At 46.0% G+C, this 20,170-nt stretch overlaps 1 protein-coding gene across 1 annotated transcript in view; it reads right to left on the reverse strand.

Annotated features, from left to right (window-relative positions):
- Positions 1-20,170, reverse strand: part of LOC106565713 (SLIT-ROBO Rho GTPase-activating protein 2) — a 213,665-nt gene that overhangs the window by 65,701 nt on the left and 127,794 nt on the right. Inside the window, 2 exon segments of the mRNA XM_082959388.1 lie at positions 6,759-6,821; positions 18,527-18,689. Of these exon segments, the coding sequence (XP_082815514.1) occupies positions 6,759-6,821; positions 18,527-18,689 (226 nt within the window).

Below are 20,170 nucleotides of genomic sequence, written 5' to 3' on the forward strand. Positions count from 1 at the left end.
TGACCTCATCCCCTCAGTAGAGGATGCCTGGTTATTCTTTAAAAGTGCCTTCCTCACCATCTTAAATAAGCATGCCCCATTCAAAAAATGTAGAACTAAGAACAGATACTGTCCTTGGTTCACTCCAGACCTGACTGCCCTTGACCAGCACAAAAACATCCTGTGGCGTTCTGCATTAGCATCGAATAGCCCCCGTGATATGCAACTTTTCAGGGAAGTTAGGAACAAATATACACAGGCAGTTAGGAAAGCTAAGGCTAGCTTTTTCAAGCAGAAATTTGCATCCTGTAGCACAAACTCAAAAAAATGTTCTGGGACACTGTAAAGTCCATGGAGAATAAGAGCACCTCCTCCCAGCTGCCCACTGCTCTGAGGCTAGGAAACTGTTACCACCGATAAATCCACTATAATTGAGAATTTCAATAAGCATTTCTCTACGGCTGGCCATGCTTTCCACCTGGCTACCCCTACCCCGGTCAACAGCCCTGCGCTCTCCCACAGCAACTCACCCAAACCTCCCCCACTTCTCCTTCACCCAAATCCAGACAGCTGATGTTCTGAAAGAGGTGCAAAATCTGGACCAATACAAATCAGCCGGGCTAGACAATCTGAACCCTCTCTTTCTAAAATGATCTGCCGAAATTGGTGCAACCCCTATTACTAGCCTGTTCAACCTCTCTTTCGTATCGTCTGAGATTCCCATAGATTGGAAAGCTGCCTCGGTCATCCCCCTCTTCAAATGGGGAGACACTCTAGACCCAAACTGCTATAGACCTATATCTATTCTACCCTGCCTTTCTAAGGTCTTTGAAAGCCAAGTTAACAAACAGATTACCGACCATTTCGAATTTCACCGTACCTTCTCCACTATGCAATCTGGTTTCAGAGCTGGTCATGGGTGCACCTCAGCCATGCTCAAGGTCCTAAACGATATCATAACCGCCATCGATAAGAGACATTACTGTGCAGCCGTATTCATCGACCTGGCTAAGGCTTTCAACTCTGTCAATCACAATATTCTTATTGGCAGACTCAACAGCCTTGGTTTCTCAAATGATTGCCTCGCCTGGTTCACCAACTACTTCTCTGATAGAGTTCAGTATGTCAAATCGGAGGGCCTGTTGTCCAGACCTCTGGCAGTCTCTATGGGTGTGCCACAGGGTTCAATTCTCAGGCTGACTCTCTTCTCTGTATACATCAATAATGTCGCTCTCGCTGCTGGTGATTCTTTGATCCACGTCTACGCAGACGACACCATTCTGTATACCTCTGGCCCTTCTTTGGACACTGTGTTAACTAACCTCCAGATGAGCTTTAATGCCATACAACTCTCCTTCCGTGGCCTCCAACTGCTCTTAAATGCAAGTAAAACTAAATGCATGCTCTTCAACCGATCACTGCCTGCACCTGCCCGCCAGTCCAGCATCACTACTCTGAACGGTTCTGACTTACATACCCTCGTAAAACTGACCATCCTACTGATCTTCGACTTTGGCGATGTCATTTACAAAATAGCCTCCAACACTCTACTCAACAAATTGGATGCAGTCTATCACAGTGCCATCCGTTTTGTCACCAAAGCCCCATATATACTACCCACCACTGCGACCTGTATGCTCTCGTTGGCCCTCGCTTCATACTCGTCGCCAAACCCACTGGCTCCAGGTCATCTACAAGTCTCTGCTAGGTAAAGCCCCACCTTATCTCAGCTCACTGGTCACCATAGCAGCACCCACCCGTAGCACGCGCTCAAGCAGGTATATCTCACTGGTCACCCCCAAAGCCAATTCCTCCTTTGGCCGCATCTGCTTCCAGTTCTCTGCTGCTAATGACTGGAACGAACTGCAAAAATCTCTGAAGCTGGAGACTCATATCTCCCTCACTAGCTTTAAGATCCAGCTGTCAGAGCAGCTCACAGATCACTGCACCTGTACATAGCTCATCTGTAAATAGCCCATCCAATCTACCTTATCCCCATACTGTATTTATTTATTTATCTTGCTCCATTGCACCCCGGTATCTCTACTTGCACATTCATCTTCTGCACATCTACCATTCCAGTGTTTATTTGCTATACTGTATTTACTTCGCCACCATGGCCTATTTATTGCCTTTACCTCTCTTATCCTACCTCATTTGCACATGCTGTATATCAATTTTTCTACTGTATTATTGATTGTATGTTTGTTTATTCCATGTGTAACTCTGTGTTGTTCTATGTGTCGAACTGCTTTACTTAATCTTGGCCAGGTCGCAGTTGCAAATGAGAACTTGTTCTCAACCAGCCTACCTTGTTAAATAATGGTGAAATAAATCAAATTCATAAATTAAAAAGCTGACTAATAGAATAGGTAAATTGTCCTACTATGGGAGATAGTAGATTGACATAGGTTAGTGATTTTGCTGTTTGTTACTCGTCTTGTTGGCTGAGGAAATGTAAATCTGGACAGTTAGTCTAACATCTTCAACATCACAATTCGTTAAGAAGTATCAAATCAAATTGTATTAGTCACATGCGCCGAATACAACAGGTGTAGATCTTACAGTGAAATGCTTACTTACGAGCCCCTAACCAACAGTGCAGCTTCAAAAAAAAATACGGATAAGAATAAAAGATAAAAGTAATTAAAGAGCAGCTACAATAAATATCTATCAATATATACAGGGGGGGGGGGGGGGCGGTACAGAGTCAATGTGTGGAGGCACCGGCCAGTTGAGGTAGTATGTACATGTAGGTAGAGTTATCAAAATGACCACGCATAGATGACAACAGAGAGTGGTGATGTGGACACCAAGGAACTTGAAGCTCTCAACCTGCTCCACTGCAGCCACGTCGATGAGAATGGGGGTGTGCTTGGTCCTCTTTTCCTGTAGTCGACAATCATCTCCTTGTCTTGATCACGTTGAGGGAGAGGTTGTTGTCCTGGCACCACATGGCCAGGTCTCTGACCTCCTCCCTATAGGCTGTCTCGTTGTTGTCGGTGATCAGGCCTACCACTGTTGTGTCATCGGCAAACTTAATGATGGTGTTGGAGTCGTGCCTTGCCGTGCAGTCATGAGTGAACAGGTAGTACACGAGGGGGCTGAGCAAGCACCCCCGAGGGGCCCCTGTGTTGAGGATCAGTGTGGCGGATGTGTTGTTACCTACTCTTACCACCTGGGGGCGGCCCGTCAGGAAGTCCAGGATCCAGTTGCAGAGGGAGGTGTTTAGTCCCAGGGTCCTTAGCTTAGTGATGAGCTTTGATGGCACTATGGTGTTGAACACTGAGCTGTAGTCAATGAATAGCATTCTCACATAGGTGTTCCTTTTGTCCAGGTGGGAAAGGGCAGTGTGGAGTGCAATAGAGATTGCATCATCTGTGGATCTGTTGGGGCGGTATGCAAATTGGAGTGGGTCTAGGGTTTCTGGGATGATGGTGTTGATATAAGCCATGACCAACCTTTCAAAGCACTACATGGCTACAGATGTGAGTGCTACGGGTCGGTAGTCATTTAGGCAGGTTACCTTAGTGTTCTTGGGCACAGGCACTATGGTGGTCTGCTTAAAACATGTTGGTTTTACAGACTCAGACAGGGAGAGGTTAAAAATGTCAGTGAAGACACTTGCCAGTTGGTCAGCGCATGCTCACAGTACATGTCCTGGTAATCTGTCTGGCCCTGCGGCTTTGTGAATATTTACCTGTTTACTCACATCGGCTGCGGAGAGTGTAATCACACAGTCTTCCGGTACAGCTGGTGCTCTCATGCATGTTTCAGTGTTATTTGCCTCGAAGCAAGCATAGAAGTAGTTTAGCTCGTCTGGTAGGCTCGTGTCACTGGGCAGCTCTCGGCTGTGCTTCCCTTTGAAGTCTGTAATGGTTTGCAAGCCCTGCCACATCCCACTAGCGTCAGAGCCCGTGTAGTATGACTCGATCTTAGTCCTGTATTGATGTTTTGCCTTTTTGATGGTTCGTCGGAGGGCATAGCATGATTTCTTATAAGCTTCCGGGTTAAGTCCAGCTCCTTGAAAGCGGCAGCTCTAACCTTTAGCTCAGTGCGGATGTTGCCAGAAATCCATGGCTTCTGGTTGGGATATGTATGTACGGTCACTGTGGGGACGACGTCATCGCTGCACTTATTGATGAAGCCAATGACAGATGTGGTGTACTCCTCAATGCCATTGGAGGAATCCTGGAACATATTTCAGTCTGTGCTAACAAAACAGTCATGTAGATAAGCATCTGCTTCATCTGACCACTTTTTTATTGATCTAGTCACTGGTGCTTCCCGCTTTAGTTTTTGCTAATAAGCAGGAATCAGGAGGATAGAATTATGGTCAGATTTGCCAAATGGAGGGCGAGAGAGAGCTTTGTATGCATCTCTGTGTGGTCCAGAGTTCTTTTCCCTCTGGTTGCACAATTAACATGCTGATAGAAATTTGGTAAAACTGATTTAAGTTTCCCTGCATTAAAGTCCCCGGCAATTAGGAGCGCCGCCTCTGTGTGAGCTTTTTCTTGTTTGCTTATGGCGGAATACAGCTCATTCAATGCTGTCTTAGTGCCAGCCTCTGACTGAGGTGGTATGTAAACAGCTACGAAAAACACAGATGAGAACTCTCTCGGTAGGTAGTGTGGTCTACAGCTTATTATGGTATACTCAACTTCTGGCGAGCAATAGCTCAAGACTTCCTTAGATATAGTGCACCTTATAGTATACCGCATATTGTTGCATCCTCTAATTGCATGTTCTGTTAATATGAATTACCATCATCTAAATGTGATTTCTGTCATTCTGAGCACCGTGGGTGAACGCCCTAATCAGCTTACACACCCAACACATATGGTTCAGTAAGTTTATCAAATGTCCAGTAAATTAAAATGCTGCCGGTCAAATGTCCGGTAAATTAAAATGCTGTCGGTCAAATGTCCGGTAAATTAAAATGCTGTTGGTCAAATGTCCGGTAAATTAAAATGCTGCAGGTGAAATGTCAGGCGCCACATTTTCCTAACGGAAACCCTGACGTGCATACATACAGACACACACTTTTTTTCACTTTGTCTCTGTCTCTGTGTCTCTCACACACACACACAGTTCTGCCAGGGAATGCCACACACGTGTGTCAGTGTCAGCACTAACACTGACCACTTAAAAGGGAAAAATGGGCGGACAACCCCATGAGTTTCCCTCTTTAAACTATCAGACTGCTGCTTCACAAGGGTGTGTGTGTGTGTGTGTGTGGCCAGAGCTAAGCAAGGCTCAGATTCAGATTCACTAATCTCTTGAACAAGGATCACTTAAAGGGGCAATCTGCAGTTGCTCCATTCATTTTTGGACTTGTAAATGAATGATATGTACCCATTGATTCATGAAGAATATAACTTATAAATGAATGATATGTACCCATTGATTCATGGAGAATGTAACTTATAAATGAATGATATGTACCCATTGATTCATGAAGAATGTAACTTATAAATGAATTATATGTACCCATTGATTCATGAAGAATGTAACTTATAAATGAATGATATGTACCCATTGATTCATGAAGAATGTAACTTATAAATGAATGATATGTACCCATTGACTCTTGAAGAATGTGACTTATAAATGAATGATATGTACCCATTGATTCATAAAGAATGTAACTTATAAATGAATGATATGTACCCATTGATTCATGAAGAATGTAACTTATAAATGAATGATATGTACCCATTGATTCATGAAGAATGTAACTTATAAATGAATGATATGTACCCATTGATTCATGAAGAATGTAACTTATAAATGAATGATATGTACCCATTGATTCATGAAGAATGTAACTTATAAATGAATGATATGTACCCATTGATTCTAAAAGAATGTAACTTATAAATGAATGATATGTACCCATTGATTCATGAAGAATGTAACTTGTAAATGAATGATATGTACCCATTGATTCATGAAGAATGTAACTTATAAATGAATGATATGTACCCATTGATTCATGAAGAATGTAACTTATAAATGAATGATATGTACCCATTGATTCCTGAAGAATGTAACTTATAAATGCCTCATGAGCTTAGTTCAACTGTCGCACCCCACCAGAACCCAAAATATAAGATTGTTTTACTACAATGTTGGTCAATAAAGTAAATGTAAACCAACACTATATAGTGTTAAAACATGGTTAAAGCTATATGTTGATATCATGGATAGTCAGTCCTTGCATCCATAGCTCTGTCCATTAATCTGAGAGTGGTTACATTTCTCCTGCCCCGTCCTTCAGCTTTTAACTTAAACAGAGGCCTGGTTTTTGTTATTGTTTCAACTGCTGATTGCCGCTTTAAAGCTGAGGTGTTCAGGAGTTGAAGTGATGTATAGATATGATTATCTGCACAGAACCGAACACATTCTGTCTGTCAGACTCTGTGGAGTACTGAGGCAGGCATTGAGCCCAGTCCTCTCTCCATACTGTGTGTGTGCCGGTCTATTTCTGTCTAGTGGAGTGTCTCACCTTGTAATTACACTATTAGTCTGCTGCTACTGATCTTGACATAGTTATGTGGTTCCTCTGCTGCCCCTAAACAGAGAACAACCTCCCTCCCAGCAGGGAATCTCCCTGGGAATATGTCCTCCTCCACAACCACAGTTAAAACACATGGTGACTATCAAACGGCTATGTTGACTCGCCTACACATACAACACCAGTGTCATTGTGGTGAAAAGTGTGTGTGTGTGTGTGTGTGTGTGTGTGTGTGTGTGTGTGTGTGACGAGTCAGTCTTACCGCGTAGAGCTCGTTCAGAACCTTCATCAGATCCTCCTGAAGCTGGACACCAACCTCCTTACTCTGCAGAGACAGAGACACAGAAAATATGTCCATCCTCTGTAATGATAGACATAACCTCATCATTAACAAGATAAATCCACTTAAAATCCATCCAGCCCCTCACTGTCATCCATCTTTCAATCCATCCATCCATCCATCAAATCAAATTGTATTTGTCACATGCGCCAAATACAACAGCTATAGATAGACCTTATCGTGAAATTCTTACATACAAGCCCTTAACCAACAACGCAGTTCAAGAAATAGAGTAAACTAAAGTCAAAAATAAAATAAAATAAAAAGTAACACAATAAAATAACAATAATGAGGCTATATACAGGGGGTACCGGTACCGAGTCAATGTGCAGGGGTACAGGTTAGGTTAAGTTATACATGTAAGTGTAACGTCTGCTTCCAGCTCACACTCTCAGACACGTAGATCCCCTGAACGCTGCTCACTTTCCAGCTCACACTCTCAGACACGTAGATCCTCTGAACGCTGCTCACTTTCTAGCTCACACTCTCAGACACGTAGATCCTCTGAACGCTGCTCACTTTCCAGCTCACACTCTCAGACACGTAGATCCCCTGAACGCTGCTCACTTTCTAGCTCACACTCTCAGACACGTAGATCCTCTGAACGCTGCTCACTTTCTAGCTCACACTCTCAGACACGTAGATCCCCTGAACGCTGCTCACTTTCCAGCTCACACTCTCAGACACGTAGATCCCCTGAACGCTGCTCACTTTCCAGCTCACACTCTCAGACACGTAGATCCCCTGAACGCTGCTCACTTTCCAGCTCACACTCTCAGACAAGTAGATCCCCTGAACGCTGCTCACTTTCCAGCTCACACTCTCAGACACGTAGATCCCCTGAACGCTGCTCACTTTCCAGCTCACACTCTCAGACACGTAGATCCCCTGAACGCTGCTCACTCTTTAGATCCCAATCACCTGAATTCTGATCACCTGTTCACACACCTGTATGTCATTATCACACACTATTTAGTTCAGTTCTTTGCACCCCATCATTGTGTCATGATGTGGCAGTTTCTGGGTGTAGATCGTGGCTTCCCCCTCTCTCACGCTCTCCTACACACAGGTTCTGTTATCTCAGGTTATAAATTCCTGGCGGAGACGCTCTTCCCCTTTTCATGCAGAGAGAGAGAGACCACAGAGTGAACAAAGTATTTCACGTGGCCGAACTCCTAAATCCTTAAAATGGGAAAATGAACCTAGATGTCCACTTGTGAGAATGTGGGAAGGGTCAGTGGACACTTAAGGGTCAGTTATGTTGAGTGTGTTTCATTTCGTGACCTCAGAGGACAGGAAACACACATAACTATATCTCTGAATGTGTACATTTCTCAATTATGGGGTTTGCATCTAATTAATGTATAAAATGAATGAGTAAAGATGAAACTATTTGTGAAATGATGTAATGTGACGTTAAACATTTAATGTGAGAGTATTGTATTCCCTTTAAAGTTTAACTAAGTCATTGGCCCGCCCCCGTGAGCACAGACATGATCTGGCATCATGGAACAGACCTTTCCTATTGTTACGAATAAAACCCCCTCCTGAGGAAATCCTCGTCAGGCTAAGCAAACCCACAGCATGAGCTGTGATTGTGAATAGTTATTGAATTCCTTACCATACCACGTGGAGCATTGGCTACCCGGCTGAAAATGGTTAAACTCTGAGACTATCAATCCCTACAGAATAAGAGCAAATCTTAGATACTAATTACTAGTCTGCAGCAAGAAATTATGTAAACCTGGGACGCGAATACAGACAACCGCCGAAACATCTATTCTATGAGAACATTTCTGAATGGTACTCTGAAGTATCCATTATAACCACGAAAAACTGATCTTCAGGGAAACCAAAAGAGAGAGAGAGACTCGGATGAACTCTCCAGCAGACGGACCGGATTCCAACAGAGAAGACAACAATGACTCTCGAATGAGCGGCCGTTCATGTGAGAAGGATTAGCATTTCAATGTATATGATTACAGACTGTAATGAATCCATTTTGTCTTTCCCGCTCTCTCTCAGTCCACACCCCCTTTCCTTTGTCCACCAAGCCGTCATATCAGTTCAGCCCACTAGGGAATCTTCCCTATCATTGTTGGTAACCAATAGCTACTGTTTTTTTGTTTATGCATTTCTGTGATTATTTAGTTAGTTAGTAAATACATGATTAAGCCAATTGGTGTATGGATGATAGAGGTCGACCGATTAATCGGAATGGCCGATTAATTAGGGCCAATTTCAAGTTTTCATAACAATCGGTAATCAGTATTTTTGGCCACCGATTTGCCAATTTTTTTTATTATTATTATTTTGTACACCTTTATTTAACTAGGCAAGTCAGATTAAAAACACATTCTTATTTTCAATGACGGCCTAGGAACGGGGGTTAACTGCCTTGTTCAGGGGGGATTCGGGGATTCATTTTTGCAACCTTCCGGTTACTAGTCCAACGCTCTAACCACCTGCCTTACATTGCACGGCAGGGCAGCAAGAAGCCAAGGTAAGTTGCTAGCTAGCATTAAACCTATCTTATAAAAAACGATCAATCTTAACATAATCACTAGTTAACTACACATGGTTGATGATATTACTAGTTTATCTAACGTGTCCTGCATTGCATATAATCGATGCAGTGCCTGTTAATTTCTCATCGAATCACAGCCTACTTCGACAAACGGGTGATGATTTAACAAGCGCATTTGCGAAAAAAGTACTGTCGTTGCAACAATGTACCTAACCATAAACATCAATGCCTTTCTTTAAAATCAATACACAAGTATATATTTTTAAACCTGCATATTTAGTTAATATTGCCTGCTAAAATGAATTTGTGTCACTTCTCTTGCGTTCCGTGCAAGCAGTCAGGGTATATACAGCAGTTTGGGCCGCCTGGCTCATTGCAAACTGTGTGAAGTCCATTTATTCCTAACAAAGGATGTAATTAATTTGCCAGAATTGTACATAATTATGACATTTTTACATTTTAGTCATTCTTATCCAGAGCGACTTTCAGTAGTGAATGCATACATTTCATTTCATGCATTTTTTTTTTTTGACCTGGCCCCCCGTGGGAAACAAACCCACATCCTTGGCGTTGCACACACCATGCTCTACCAACTGAGCCACAGGGAAGACTATGACATAACATTGAAGGTTGTGCAATGTAACAGGAATATTTAGACTTAGGGATGCCACCCGTTAGATAAAATTCGGAACGGTTCCGTATTTCACTGAAATAATAAACGTTTAGTTTTCGAAATGATAGTTTCCGGATTCGACCATATTAATGACCAAAGGCTCCTATTTCTGTGTGTTATTATGTTATAATTAAATCTATGATTTGATATTTGATAGAGCAGTCTGACTGAGCGATGGTAGGCAGCAGCAGGCTCGTAAGCATTCATTCAAACAGCACCTTCGTGCGTTTTGCCAGCAGCTCTTCACAATTCTTCAAGCATTGCGCTGTTTATGACTTCAAGCCTATCAACCCCCGAGATTAGGCTGGTGTAACCCATGTGAAATGGCTAGCTAGTTAGCGGGTGCGCGCTAATAGCGTTTCAAATGTCACTCTCTCTGAGACATGGGAGTGGTTGTTCCCCTTGCTCTACATGGGTAACGCTGCTTCGAGGGTGGCTGTTGTCGATGTGTTCCTGGTTCAAGCCCAGGTAGGAGCGAGGAGAGGGACGGAAGCTATACTGTTACACTGGCTATACCAAAGTGCCTATAAGAACATCCAATAGTCAAAGGTATATGAAATACAAATCGTATAGAGAGAAATAGTCCTATAATAACTACAACCTAAAACTTCTTACCTGGGAATATTGAAGAGTCATGTTAAAAGGAACCACCAGCTTTCATATGTTCTCATGTTCTGAGCAAGGAACTTAAACGTTAGCTTTTTTTACATGGCACATATTGCACTTTTACTTTCTTCTCCAACACTTTGTTTTTGCATTATTTAAACCAAATTGAACATGTTTCATTATTTATTTGAGGCTAAATTGATAGTATTTATGTATTATATTAAGTTAAAATAAGTGTTCATTCAGTATTGTTGTAATTGTCATTACGTTGGCCAATAGTACTGATGTTAGTGGTGGTTTACACACTCGCCTCCGAATTCTCGTAAGGCACCCCAACCTCCGCTCCCATTTTCTCCATCTTCTCTTCACGCGAATGATGGGGATTTGGGCCTGGTCTCAAGAAAGCAGTATATCCTTCATGTTGAACTCATTTGAAGAAAAAATTATTTGTCCAGTTCGAGGTGAGTAATCGCTGTTCTGATGTCCAGAAGCTCTTTTCTGTCATAAGAGACGGAAGCAGAAACATTATGTACAAAATAAGTTACAAACAATCCCCCCAAAAAATACCAAAACGGTTGGTTAGGAGACGGTAAAACGGCAGCCTCCGGCGCCATCCATCCATCCAATCCACTCTTTCCTCTATACATCCATCAGGACCATGTTATCTGGGGTGAGGGCTGTCAGGAGGGCTGTCAGATCAGATACATGATGATGTGTGTGTGTTTGTTACCTGATGGATTTGGGGTTTGAAACCTAGGCTACATTATAAATCATGTGACGGAGGGGGAATACAGTTGGGGGGAGAGGTTTTGTAGAGAGGAGAATGAATACAGGAGGATAGGAGAGAGGGACGAGAGGAGGACTACAGGAGGGGATGGAGAGAGGGAAGAAAGGAGGAATACAGGAGGGGATGGAGAGAGGGAAGAGAGGAGAAGAAATAGAGGAGGGGATGGATAAGGGAAGAGAGGTGAATGAATAAAGGAGTTAAAGAGAAGGAAGAGAAGATGGTAGATGAGGGTGGTAGCTCCACACATCATCATAAGCACAGACTGCAGGTGACAAATGATTCTACAGAGAGAAAGCTCCATACCAGACTCCATACTTCAGTCGTGGGCTATTCTGGGAAACTGACTGAGGGAAATGCTCTTTCTGCTCTCCTCTATCTGTGTTGGATGGAAAACTTCTGGGCTTTCCAGGTGAGACTTCTAACTCTAGGCCTTCACTCCTGATTGGGAAATTGCAGCCGTGGGCGGTGTGTGTGTGTGTGAGTGTGTGTGTGTGTGTGTGCATGCACAGACAAGAGGTGAGGGGTGGGGGGGTTGAGGGGCATCTCAGAACACACAACTCTTCGGTCCGTATCACGGATGGGCTACCACACCAGGTTCCACTCCTATCAGCTATATACAACCAAACTGTAGTCAATCAAAAAGCAATCCGCCACGCCAGAACACGCCCATCCATCAGACACAAGACATGACCTCTGACCCTCTAGTATCCTTCTACGCAGTCTGTCTTCCACCTTGGAGAAACTGGTATGGAGAAACTGGTATGGAGAAACTGGTATGGAGAAACTGGTATAGAGAAACTGGTATGGAGAAACTGGTATGGAGAAACTGGTATAGAGAAACTGGTATGGAGAAACTGGTATGGGGAAACTGGTATGGAGAAACTGGTATGGAGAAACTGGTATGGAGAAACTGGTATGGAGAAACTGGTATGGAGAAACTGGTATGGAGAAACTGGTATAGAGAAACTGGTATGGAGAAACTGGTATGGAGAAACTGGTATGGAGAAACTGGTATGGAGAAACTGGTATGGGGAAACTGGTATGGAGAAACTGGTATGGAGAAACTGGTATGGAGAAACTGGTATGGAGAAACTGGTATGGAGAAACTGGTATGGAGAAACTGGTATGGGGAAACTGGTATGCCAATTTGTTGTTTATGACTTATGGTTGATGCACTGTCGATATAGTTAACCTAATCACATCTTTTTATTTGTGTTTTATATTGTATGACAACATATTTGATGTTTCTGCATATGTACCGAGATGTTGAAATAAACCTAAGCCTAACGTGAAAATACCTATGGAGAGAGGAAGATATCATACAATAGAGGTTCTCTACAGCTGTTTCACACCTCACCTCACCACACCACACCTCACCACACCTCATCTCACCACACCTCACCACGCCTCACCACACCACACCTCACCACACCTCGCCTCGCCTCACCTCACCTCACCACACCTCACCACATCTCACCTCACCACAACTCATCACACCTCACCACACCTCACCTCACCACACCTCACCACACCACACCTCACCACACCTCACCTTCACCACACCTCAGCTCACTACACCTCATCTCACCACACCTCACCACACCTCACCACACCTCATCTCACCACGCCTCGCCTCGCCTCACCTCACCTCACCACAACTCACCTCACCACACCTCACCACATCTCACCACGCCTCACCGCACCTCGCCTCGCCTCACCTCACCACACCTCACCACACCTCATCTCACCACACCTCACCACACCTCAGCTCACCTCCCCACACCTCATCTCGCCTCACCCACCACACCTCGCCTCACCTCACCACACCACACCTCACCTCACCCACACCACACCTCAACTCACCACCACTCACCACACCTCACCACACCTCACCACACCTCAGCTCACCTCCCCACACCTCATCTCGCCTCAGCCACCACACCTCGCTTCACCCACCACACTTCACCTCACCTCACCACACCACACCTCATCTCACCACACCACACCTCACCACACCTCACCACACCTCACCTCACCTCACCACACCTCACCACACCTCACCTCACCTCACCACACCTCACCTCACCACAGGTCCATTTGGACCGTTAGGAACATTCCCCCTCATTAGTGCACTAAATATTCTCTTTCTGTTTCTCTCTCTCTCTCTCTCTCTCTCTCTCTGTCTCTCTCTCTCTCTGTGTTTTCTCTCTGTCTCTCTCTCTCTCTGTTTTCTCTCTCTATATCTGTCTCCCTCTCTCTCTGTCACACTCTCTCTCTCTGTCTCTGCCTCTCTCCCTCTCTGTTTTCTATCTCCCTCTCGCTCCCTGTCTCGCTCTCTCTCTCTCTGTCTCCCTATCTCTCTCTCTGTCTCTCTCTCTCCCTCCCTGTTTTCTCTCTCCCTCTCTCTGTCTCTCTCTCTCTCTTTCTCTCTGAATGGAACACAGATGTGCAGCCTCCTCGGACAACATCACACACACTGAGCAGCACATCACATCATTCTGCACTACTTACCACAGCCCCACTGTGTGTGTGCACGTGACTGTGTGTGTGTGCGTGCTCGTGTGTGAGCAAGTATGAGTGTGTGTATGAGTGCTTTAGACTTGTAGCCTCTGGCTCATGCCACTGACTGGAAATGTTTTAATTGAACTAATTATCTAGTTAATTAGCCATTGTAGTTTTGCTGATGAACACACCATTCTGTGTGTGTGGAGTTCAAACCGAAGCTATCATCAGATTGATAATTAATGTTTTGACGAGACAGTCCAGATTGACTCACTCCTGTCCTCTCAGTCAAACCCAGAGATGCTGAACCGACCCCTGACCATGACAGAGATGCTGAACCGACACCCCTGACCATGACAGAGATGCTGAACCGACACCCCTGACCATGACAGAGATGCTGAACCGACCCCTGACCATGACAGAGATGCTGAACAGACACCCCTGACCATGACAGAGATGCTGAACCGACCCCTGACCATGACAGAGATGCTGAACAGACACCCCTGACCATGACAGAGATGCTGAACCGACACCCCTGACCATGACAGAGATGCTGGACCGACACCCCTGACTATGACAGAGATGCTGGACCGACACCCCTGACCATGACAGAGATGCTGAACCGACACCCCTGACCATGACAGAGATGCTGAACCGACCCCTGACCATGACAGAGATGCTGAACCGACCCCTGACCATGACAGAGATGCTGAACCGACCCCTGACCATGACAGAGATGCTGGACCGACACCCCTGACCATGACAGAGATGCTGAACCGACCCCTGACCATGACAGAGATGCTGAACCGACCCCTGACCATGACAGAGATGCTGAACAGACACCCCTGACCATGACAGAGATGCTGAACCGACCCCTGACCATGACAGAGATGCTGAACAGACACCCCTGACCATGACAGAGATGCTGAACCGACCCCTGACCATGACAGAGATGCTGGACCGACACCCATGACCATGACAGAGATGCTGAACCGACCCCTGACCATGACAGAGATGCTGAACCGACCCCTGACCATGACAGAGATGCTGAACCGACCCCTGACCATGACAGAGATGCTGAACCGACCCCTGACCATGACAGAGATGCTGAACCGACCCCTGACCATGACAGAGATCATACAACCATAGAGAACAGTTACAATTAACAGTAGAGGGTCAGAATAAACTGGAATCTCTTGAGTAAGGTTGCAAAATTCTGGTATCTTTCCCAAATGACCAAGATTTTCCAGAGAACCCGGTTGGAAGATCCCTGGAATCAGCAGGTGAATAATCCTCCAGCCAGGATTTCTGGAAAACCTGGGAATTTGGGGAAAGTTCCTGAAATATTGAATCCCTACTTGAGTCATCTCTTTCTCTCTGGAGTTACCTAGCTCTCTAGGGCCGTGTTCCAAATGGCACCCTATTCCCTATGTAGTGTGCTTCTTCTGATAGGCCCTGGTCTGAAGTAGTGCACTACATAGGGGGCATGGTGCTATTTGGGACAGAACTAGCTATCTCTCTTAAAGAAGAAAGGTTGGAGATGAGTAATCCCATAGGTTTATCTGTACTGAGACATTCAGAAACACTCCCTCACACACACCGACAGAGAGGTGAAAGGTGGGAAGAGTTTGGAGGGATGTTTGGATAAGAGTGGCCTTGAGACCTCAACTGTCATATCAACATCCCAAATACAGGGCTAATGGGGAGGGGGAGACAGGGAGGCAGGGAGGGTGAGAGAGAGATCCTCTCCTAGACTCCTCTGTGACCCGGAAGCCGATAAGTGGTGGAGTGGTTGAGAGTGTAAATCGTTAGTAGGAGAACGGAAGAGTGTTCTTCCCTCCTTCACAGAAGAGTTTTAACATCTGCCACACCCCTCTTTGAATCAGCTCTTGTTTTGTCAGAGAAGAAAAGCATTCACACGTTTAAAACGTTATGCTACTTGTCATTTTATCTAAATGTGTGCCACAACTAACAAAATACATTTTGACCAATTTAAACATATATTTGGGGATTCGTCATATGCCTGGAGAGTCTCATTTCATACAAGCGCATTTGTTTCCACATTTCCTCTCCTCGATTACCTTTGACCTTTTTCAAAATAAAAATGATAATTTGTTGGGTGCTTATATTTGTCCTACTTCACAAATGTACAAGTGTGTATTAATACATAGTGTAGGTGCGAATTGGAAATGTGTTTCTGCATATCCCTACTCCCCCTGAGTGGGGTCCCAGCCAGGGTCTGCCGTTATCAACAGCGATCACAGGCACATCGGCAGAGTTTTCACCTTGCCGGCTAGGGGAATTCAAACTAGTGACTGTTTAGTTACTGGCCCAACGCCCTAACGGCTAAGCTACCTGCCGCCCAAAAGGAGGCGAGGAGTTAACAAAACAAACTGAGAATCTCCCAGGGAGGGAGATAATGGTGGGTAAACTGTCAGAGGTGTTTGTTTTTGGGACAGAGAGAGACAGAGATACATTTACATTTAGTAATTTTTAGCAGATGCTCTTATCCAGAGTGACTTACAGTGGTGAATGCATACATTCCATACATTATATTTTTTTGTACTGGCCCCCCGTGGGAATCAAACCCACAACCCTGGCATTGCACACACCATGCTGGCATTACAAACACCATGCTCTACCAACAGAGCCACAGGGAAGCTGTGGCTCAGATACAGAGAAAGACAGAGAGAGAGACAGAGAGAGAGACAGAGAGAGAGAGAGAGAGACAGAGACAGACAGAGAGAGAGACAGAGAGAGCGACAGAGAGAGAGACAGAGAGAGCGACAGAGAGAGAGAGAGATAGTGCTGACATAGCAGTGAGTGGAACCCATGAGGCAGTGGCCTAGACCGTTAAGCCACGTTAGACCACAGGTGTGTTGTGGTGTGTGTGGCTGTGGTGTGTGTTATGGTATGTGTGGCTGTGGTGTGTGTTATGGTATGTGTGGCTGTGGTGTGTGTTGTGGTATGTGTGGCTGTGGTGTGTGTTGTGGTGTGTGTGGCTGTGGTGTGTGTTATGGTATGTGTGGCTGTGGTGTGTGTTATGGTATGTGTGGCTGTGGTGTGTGTTATGGTATGTGTGGCTGTGGTGTGTGTTGTGGTATGTGTGGCTGTGGTGTGTGTTGTGGTGTGTGTGGCTGTGGTGTGTGTTATGGTATGTGTGGCTGTGGTGTGTGTTATGGTATGTGTGGCTGTGGTGTGTGTTATGGTATGTGTGGCTGTGGTGTGTGTTATGGTATGTGTGGTGTGTGTTATGGTATGTGTGGCTGTGGTGTGCGTTGTGGTGTGTGTGGTGTGTGTTATGGTATGTGTGGCTGTGGTGTGTGTTGTGTTATGTGTGGCTGTGGTGTGTGTCATGGTATGTGTGGCTGTGGTGTGTGTTGTGGTATGTGTGGCTGTGGTGTGTGTTGTGGTGTGTGTGGCTGTGGTGTGTGCTATGGTATGTGTGGCTGTGGTGTGTGTTATGGTATGTGTGGCTGTGGTGTGTGTTATGGTATGTGTGGTGTGTGTTATGGTATGTGTGGCTGTGGTGTGTGTTGTGGTATGTGTGGTGTGTGTTATGGTATGTGTGGCTGTGGTGTGTGTTATGGTATGTGTGGTGTGTGTTATGGTATGTGTGGCTGTGGTGTGCGTTGTGGTGTGTGTGGTGTGTGTTGTGGTATGTGTGGCTGTGGTGTGTGTTGTGTTATGTGTGGCTGTGGTGTGTGTCATGGTATGTGTGGCTGTGGTGTGTGTTGTGGTATGTGTGGCTGTGGTGTGTGTTGTGGTATGTGTGGCTGTGGTGTGTGTTATGGTATGTGTGGCTGTGGTGTGTGTTATGGTATGTGTGGCTGTGGTGTGTGTTATGGTATGTGTGGCTGTGGTGTGTGTTGTGGTATGTGTGGCTGTGGTGTGTGTTGTGGTATGTGTGGCTGTGGTGTGTGTTATGTTATGTGTGGCTGTGGTGTGTGTTATGGTATGTGTGGCTGTGGTGTGTGTTATGGTATGTGTGGCTGTGGTGTGTGTTATGGTATGTGTGGCTGTGGTGTGTGATGTGGTATGTGTGGCTGTGGTGTGTGTTGTGGTATGTGTGGCTGTGGTGTGTGTTGTGGTATGTGTGGCTGTGGTGTGTGTTGTGGTATGTGTGGCTGTGGTGTGTGTTGTGGTATGTGTGGCTGTGGTGTGTGTTGTGGTATGTGTGGCTGTGGTGTGTGTTGTGGTATGTGTGGCTGTGGTGTGTGTTGTGGTATGTGTGGCTGTGGTGTGTGTTGTGGTATGTGTGGCTGTGGTGTGTGTTGTGGTATGTGTGGCTGTGGTGTGTGTTGTGGTATGTGTGGCTGTGGTGTGTGTTGTGGTATGTGTGGCTGTGGTGTGTGTTGTGGTATGTGTGGCTGTGGTGTGTGTTGTGGTATGTGTGGCTGTGGTGTGTGTTGTGGTATGTGTGGCTGTGGTGTGTGTTGTGGTATGTGTGGCTGTGGTGTGTGTTGTGGTATGTGTGGCTGTGGTGTGTGTTGTGGTATGTGTGGCTGTGGTGTGTGTTGTGGTATGTGTGGCTGTGGTGTGTGTTGTGGTATGTATATATGTTTGACGTGCATGTGCACTCCCGTGTGCGTTACCTTTTTGAAGAGTCGTCCGGAGTCCTCGCTGACCTGGGCGAAGCGCGGTATGATGTTGTTGAGGTAGAGGTCAGACAGGGTAGCATGGTCTCGGCTGTCCCTCTTCACCTGACTCAACAACAGGTTCCAGCAGTTAACTGGAGATAGAACACTCTGCTCCTTCCTACACACACAGGGGGAGACAGACAGACAGACAGACAGACAGACAGACAGACAGCGACAGACAGACAGACAGACAGACAGACAGACAGACAGACAGACAGACAGACAGACAGACAGACAGACAGATTTTAGTACACCACAAACACTATATTACATCAGTACTCAGTGTTCAGCACCTGTTAAGCAGGGCATAATGCATCAAAAGTCACTCTTCTCAGCAAAACAACCAAAGTTAGAAGTAAGGAACAAACAGTAAAATGTTGAAACAAGAGCGAGCCAGAGAGATGAAGAGGGAGAGAGAGACACTTTATTGAAATCTGACTGACGGCTCGTGTAGTCTAGATAGCGGTAAATTGCCGCGGGCCACTTAGACCTCCCAGAGTGACTGGCTTGTGGCCGTGCTGGCAGCATATAGCAACATATAGCAGCATGTTTGATTGTGCGTCAAGAATAAAGCACAGCAAGTTTGTATGAAGGTCTGATTATTAAATGGGTAAACAGTTTAATCCATTATCCATTTCATGAATGTATTCACAGATATATAGTAACATGCTCTAAAACACTCTGTAAATATTTCCATAACTCTATTTTCTTAAAACTGCATTGTTGGTAAAGGGCTTGTAAGTAAGCATTTCACTGTAAGGTTGTATTTGACGCATGTGACAAATAACATTTGATTTGATTTGACTGGAGGCTGTGGGCTGTGGGGAGTCACTGTGCCTGGAGGCTGTGGGGAGTCACTGTGCCTGGAGGCTGTGGGCTGTGGGGAGTCACTGTGCCTGGAGGCTGTGGGGAGTCACTGTGCCTGGAGGCTGTGGGGAGTCACTGTGCCTGGAGGCTGTGGGGAGTCACTGTGCCTGGAGGCTGTGGGGAGTCACTGTGCCTGGAGGCTGTGGGGAGTCACTGTGCCTGGAGGCTGTGGGCTGTGGGGAGTCACTGTGCCTGGAGGCTGTGGGCTGTGGGGAGTCACTGTGCCTGGAGGCTGTAGGGAGTCACTGTGCCTGGAGGCTGTGGGGAGTCACTGTGCCTGGAGGCTGTGGGGAGTCACTGTGCCTGGAGGCTGTGGGCTGTGGGGAGTCACTGTGCCTGGAGGCTGTGGGGAGTCACTGTGCCTGTGGGCTGTGGGGAGTCACTGTGCCTGGAGGCTGTGGGGAGTCACTGTGCCTGGAGGCTGTGGGGAGTCACTGTGCCTGGAGGCTGTGGGGAGTCACTGTGCCTGGAGGCTGTGGGGAGTCACTGTGCCTGGAGGCTGTGGGGAGTCACTGTGCCTGGAGGCTGTGGGGAGACACTGTGCCTGGAGGCTGTGGGGAGTCACTGTGCCTGGAGGCTGTGGGGAGTCACTGTGCCTGGAGGCTGTGGGGAGTCACTGTGCCTGGAGGCTGTGGGGAGCCACTGTGCATGGAGGCTGTGGGCTGTGGGGAGTCACTGTGCCTGGAGGCTGTGGGGAGTCACTGTGCCTGGAGGCTGTGGGGAGTCACTGTG

This window comes from Salmo salar, chromosome 12 (genome assembly GCF_965601325.2).
Source record: "Salmo salar chromosome 12, fSalSal1, whole genome shotgun sequence".
NCBI classification, from domain to species: Eukaryota; Metazoa; Chordata; class Actinopteri; order Salmoniformes; family Salmonidae; genus Salmo; species Salmo salar.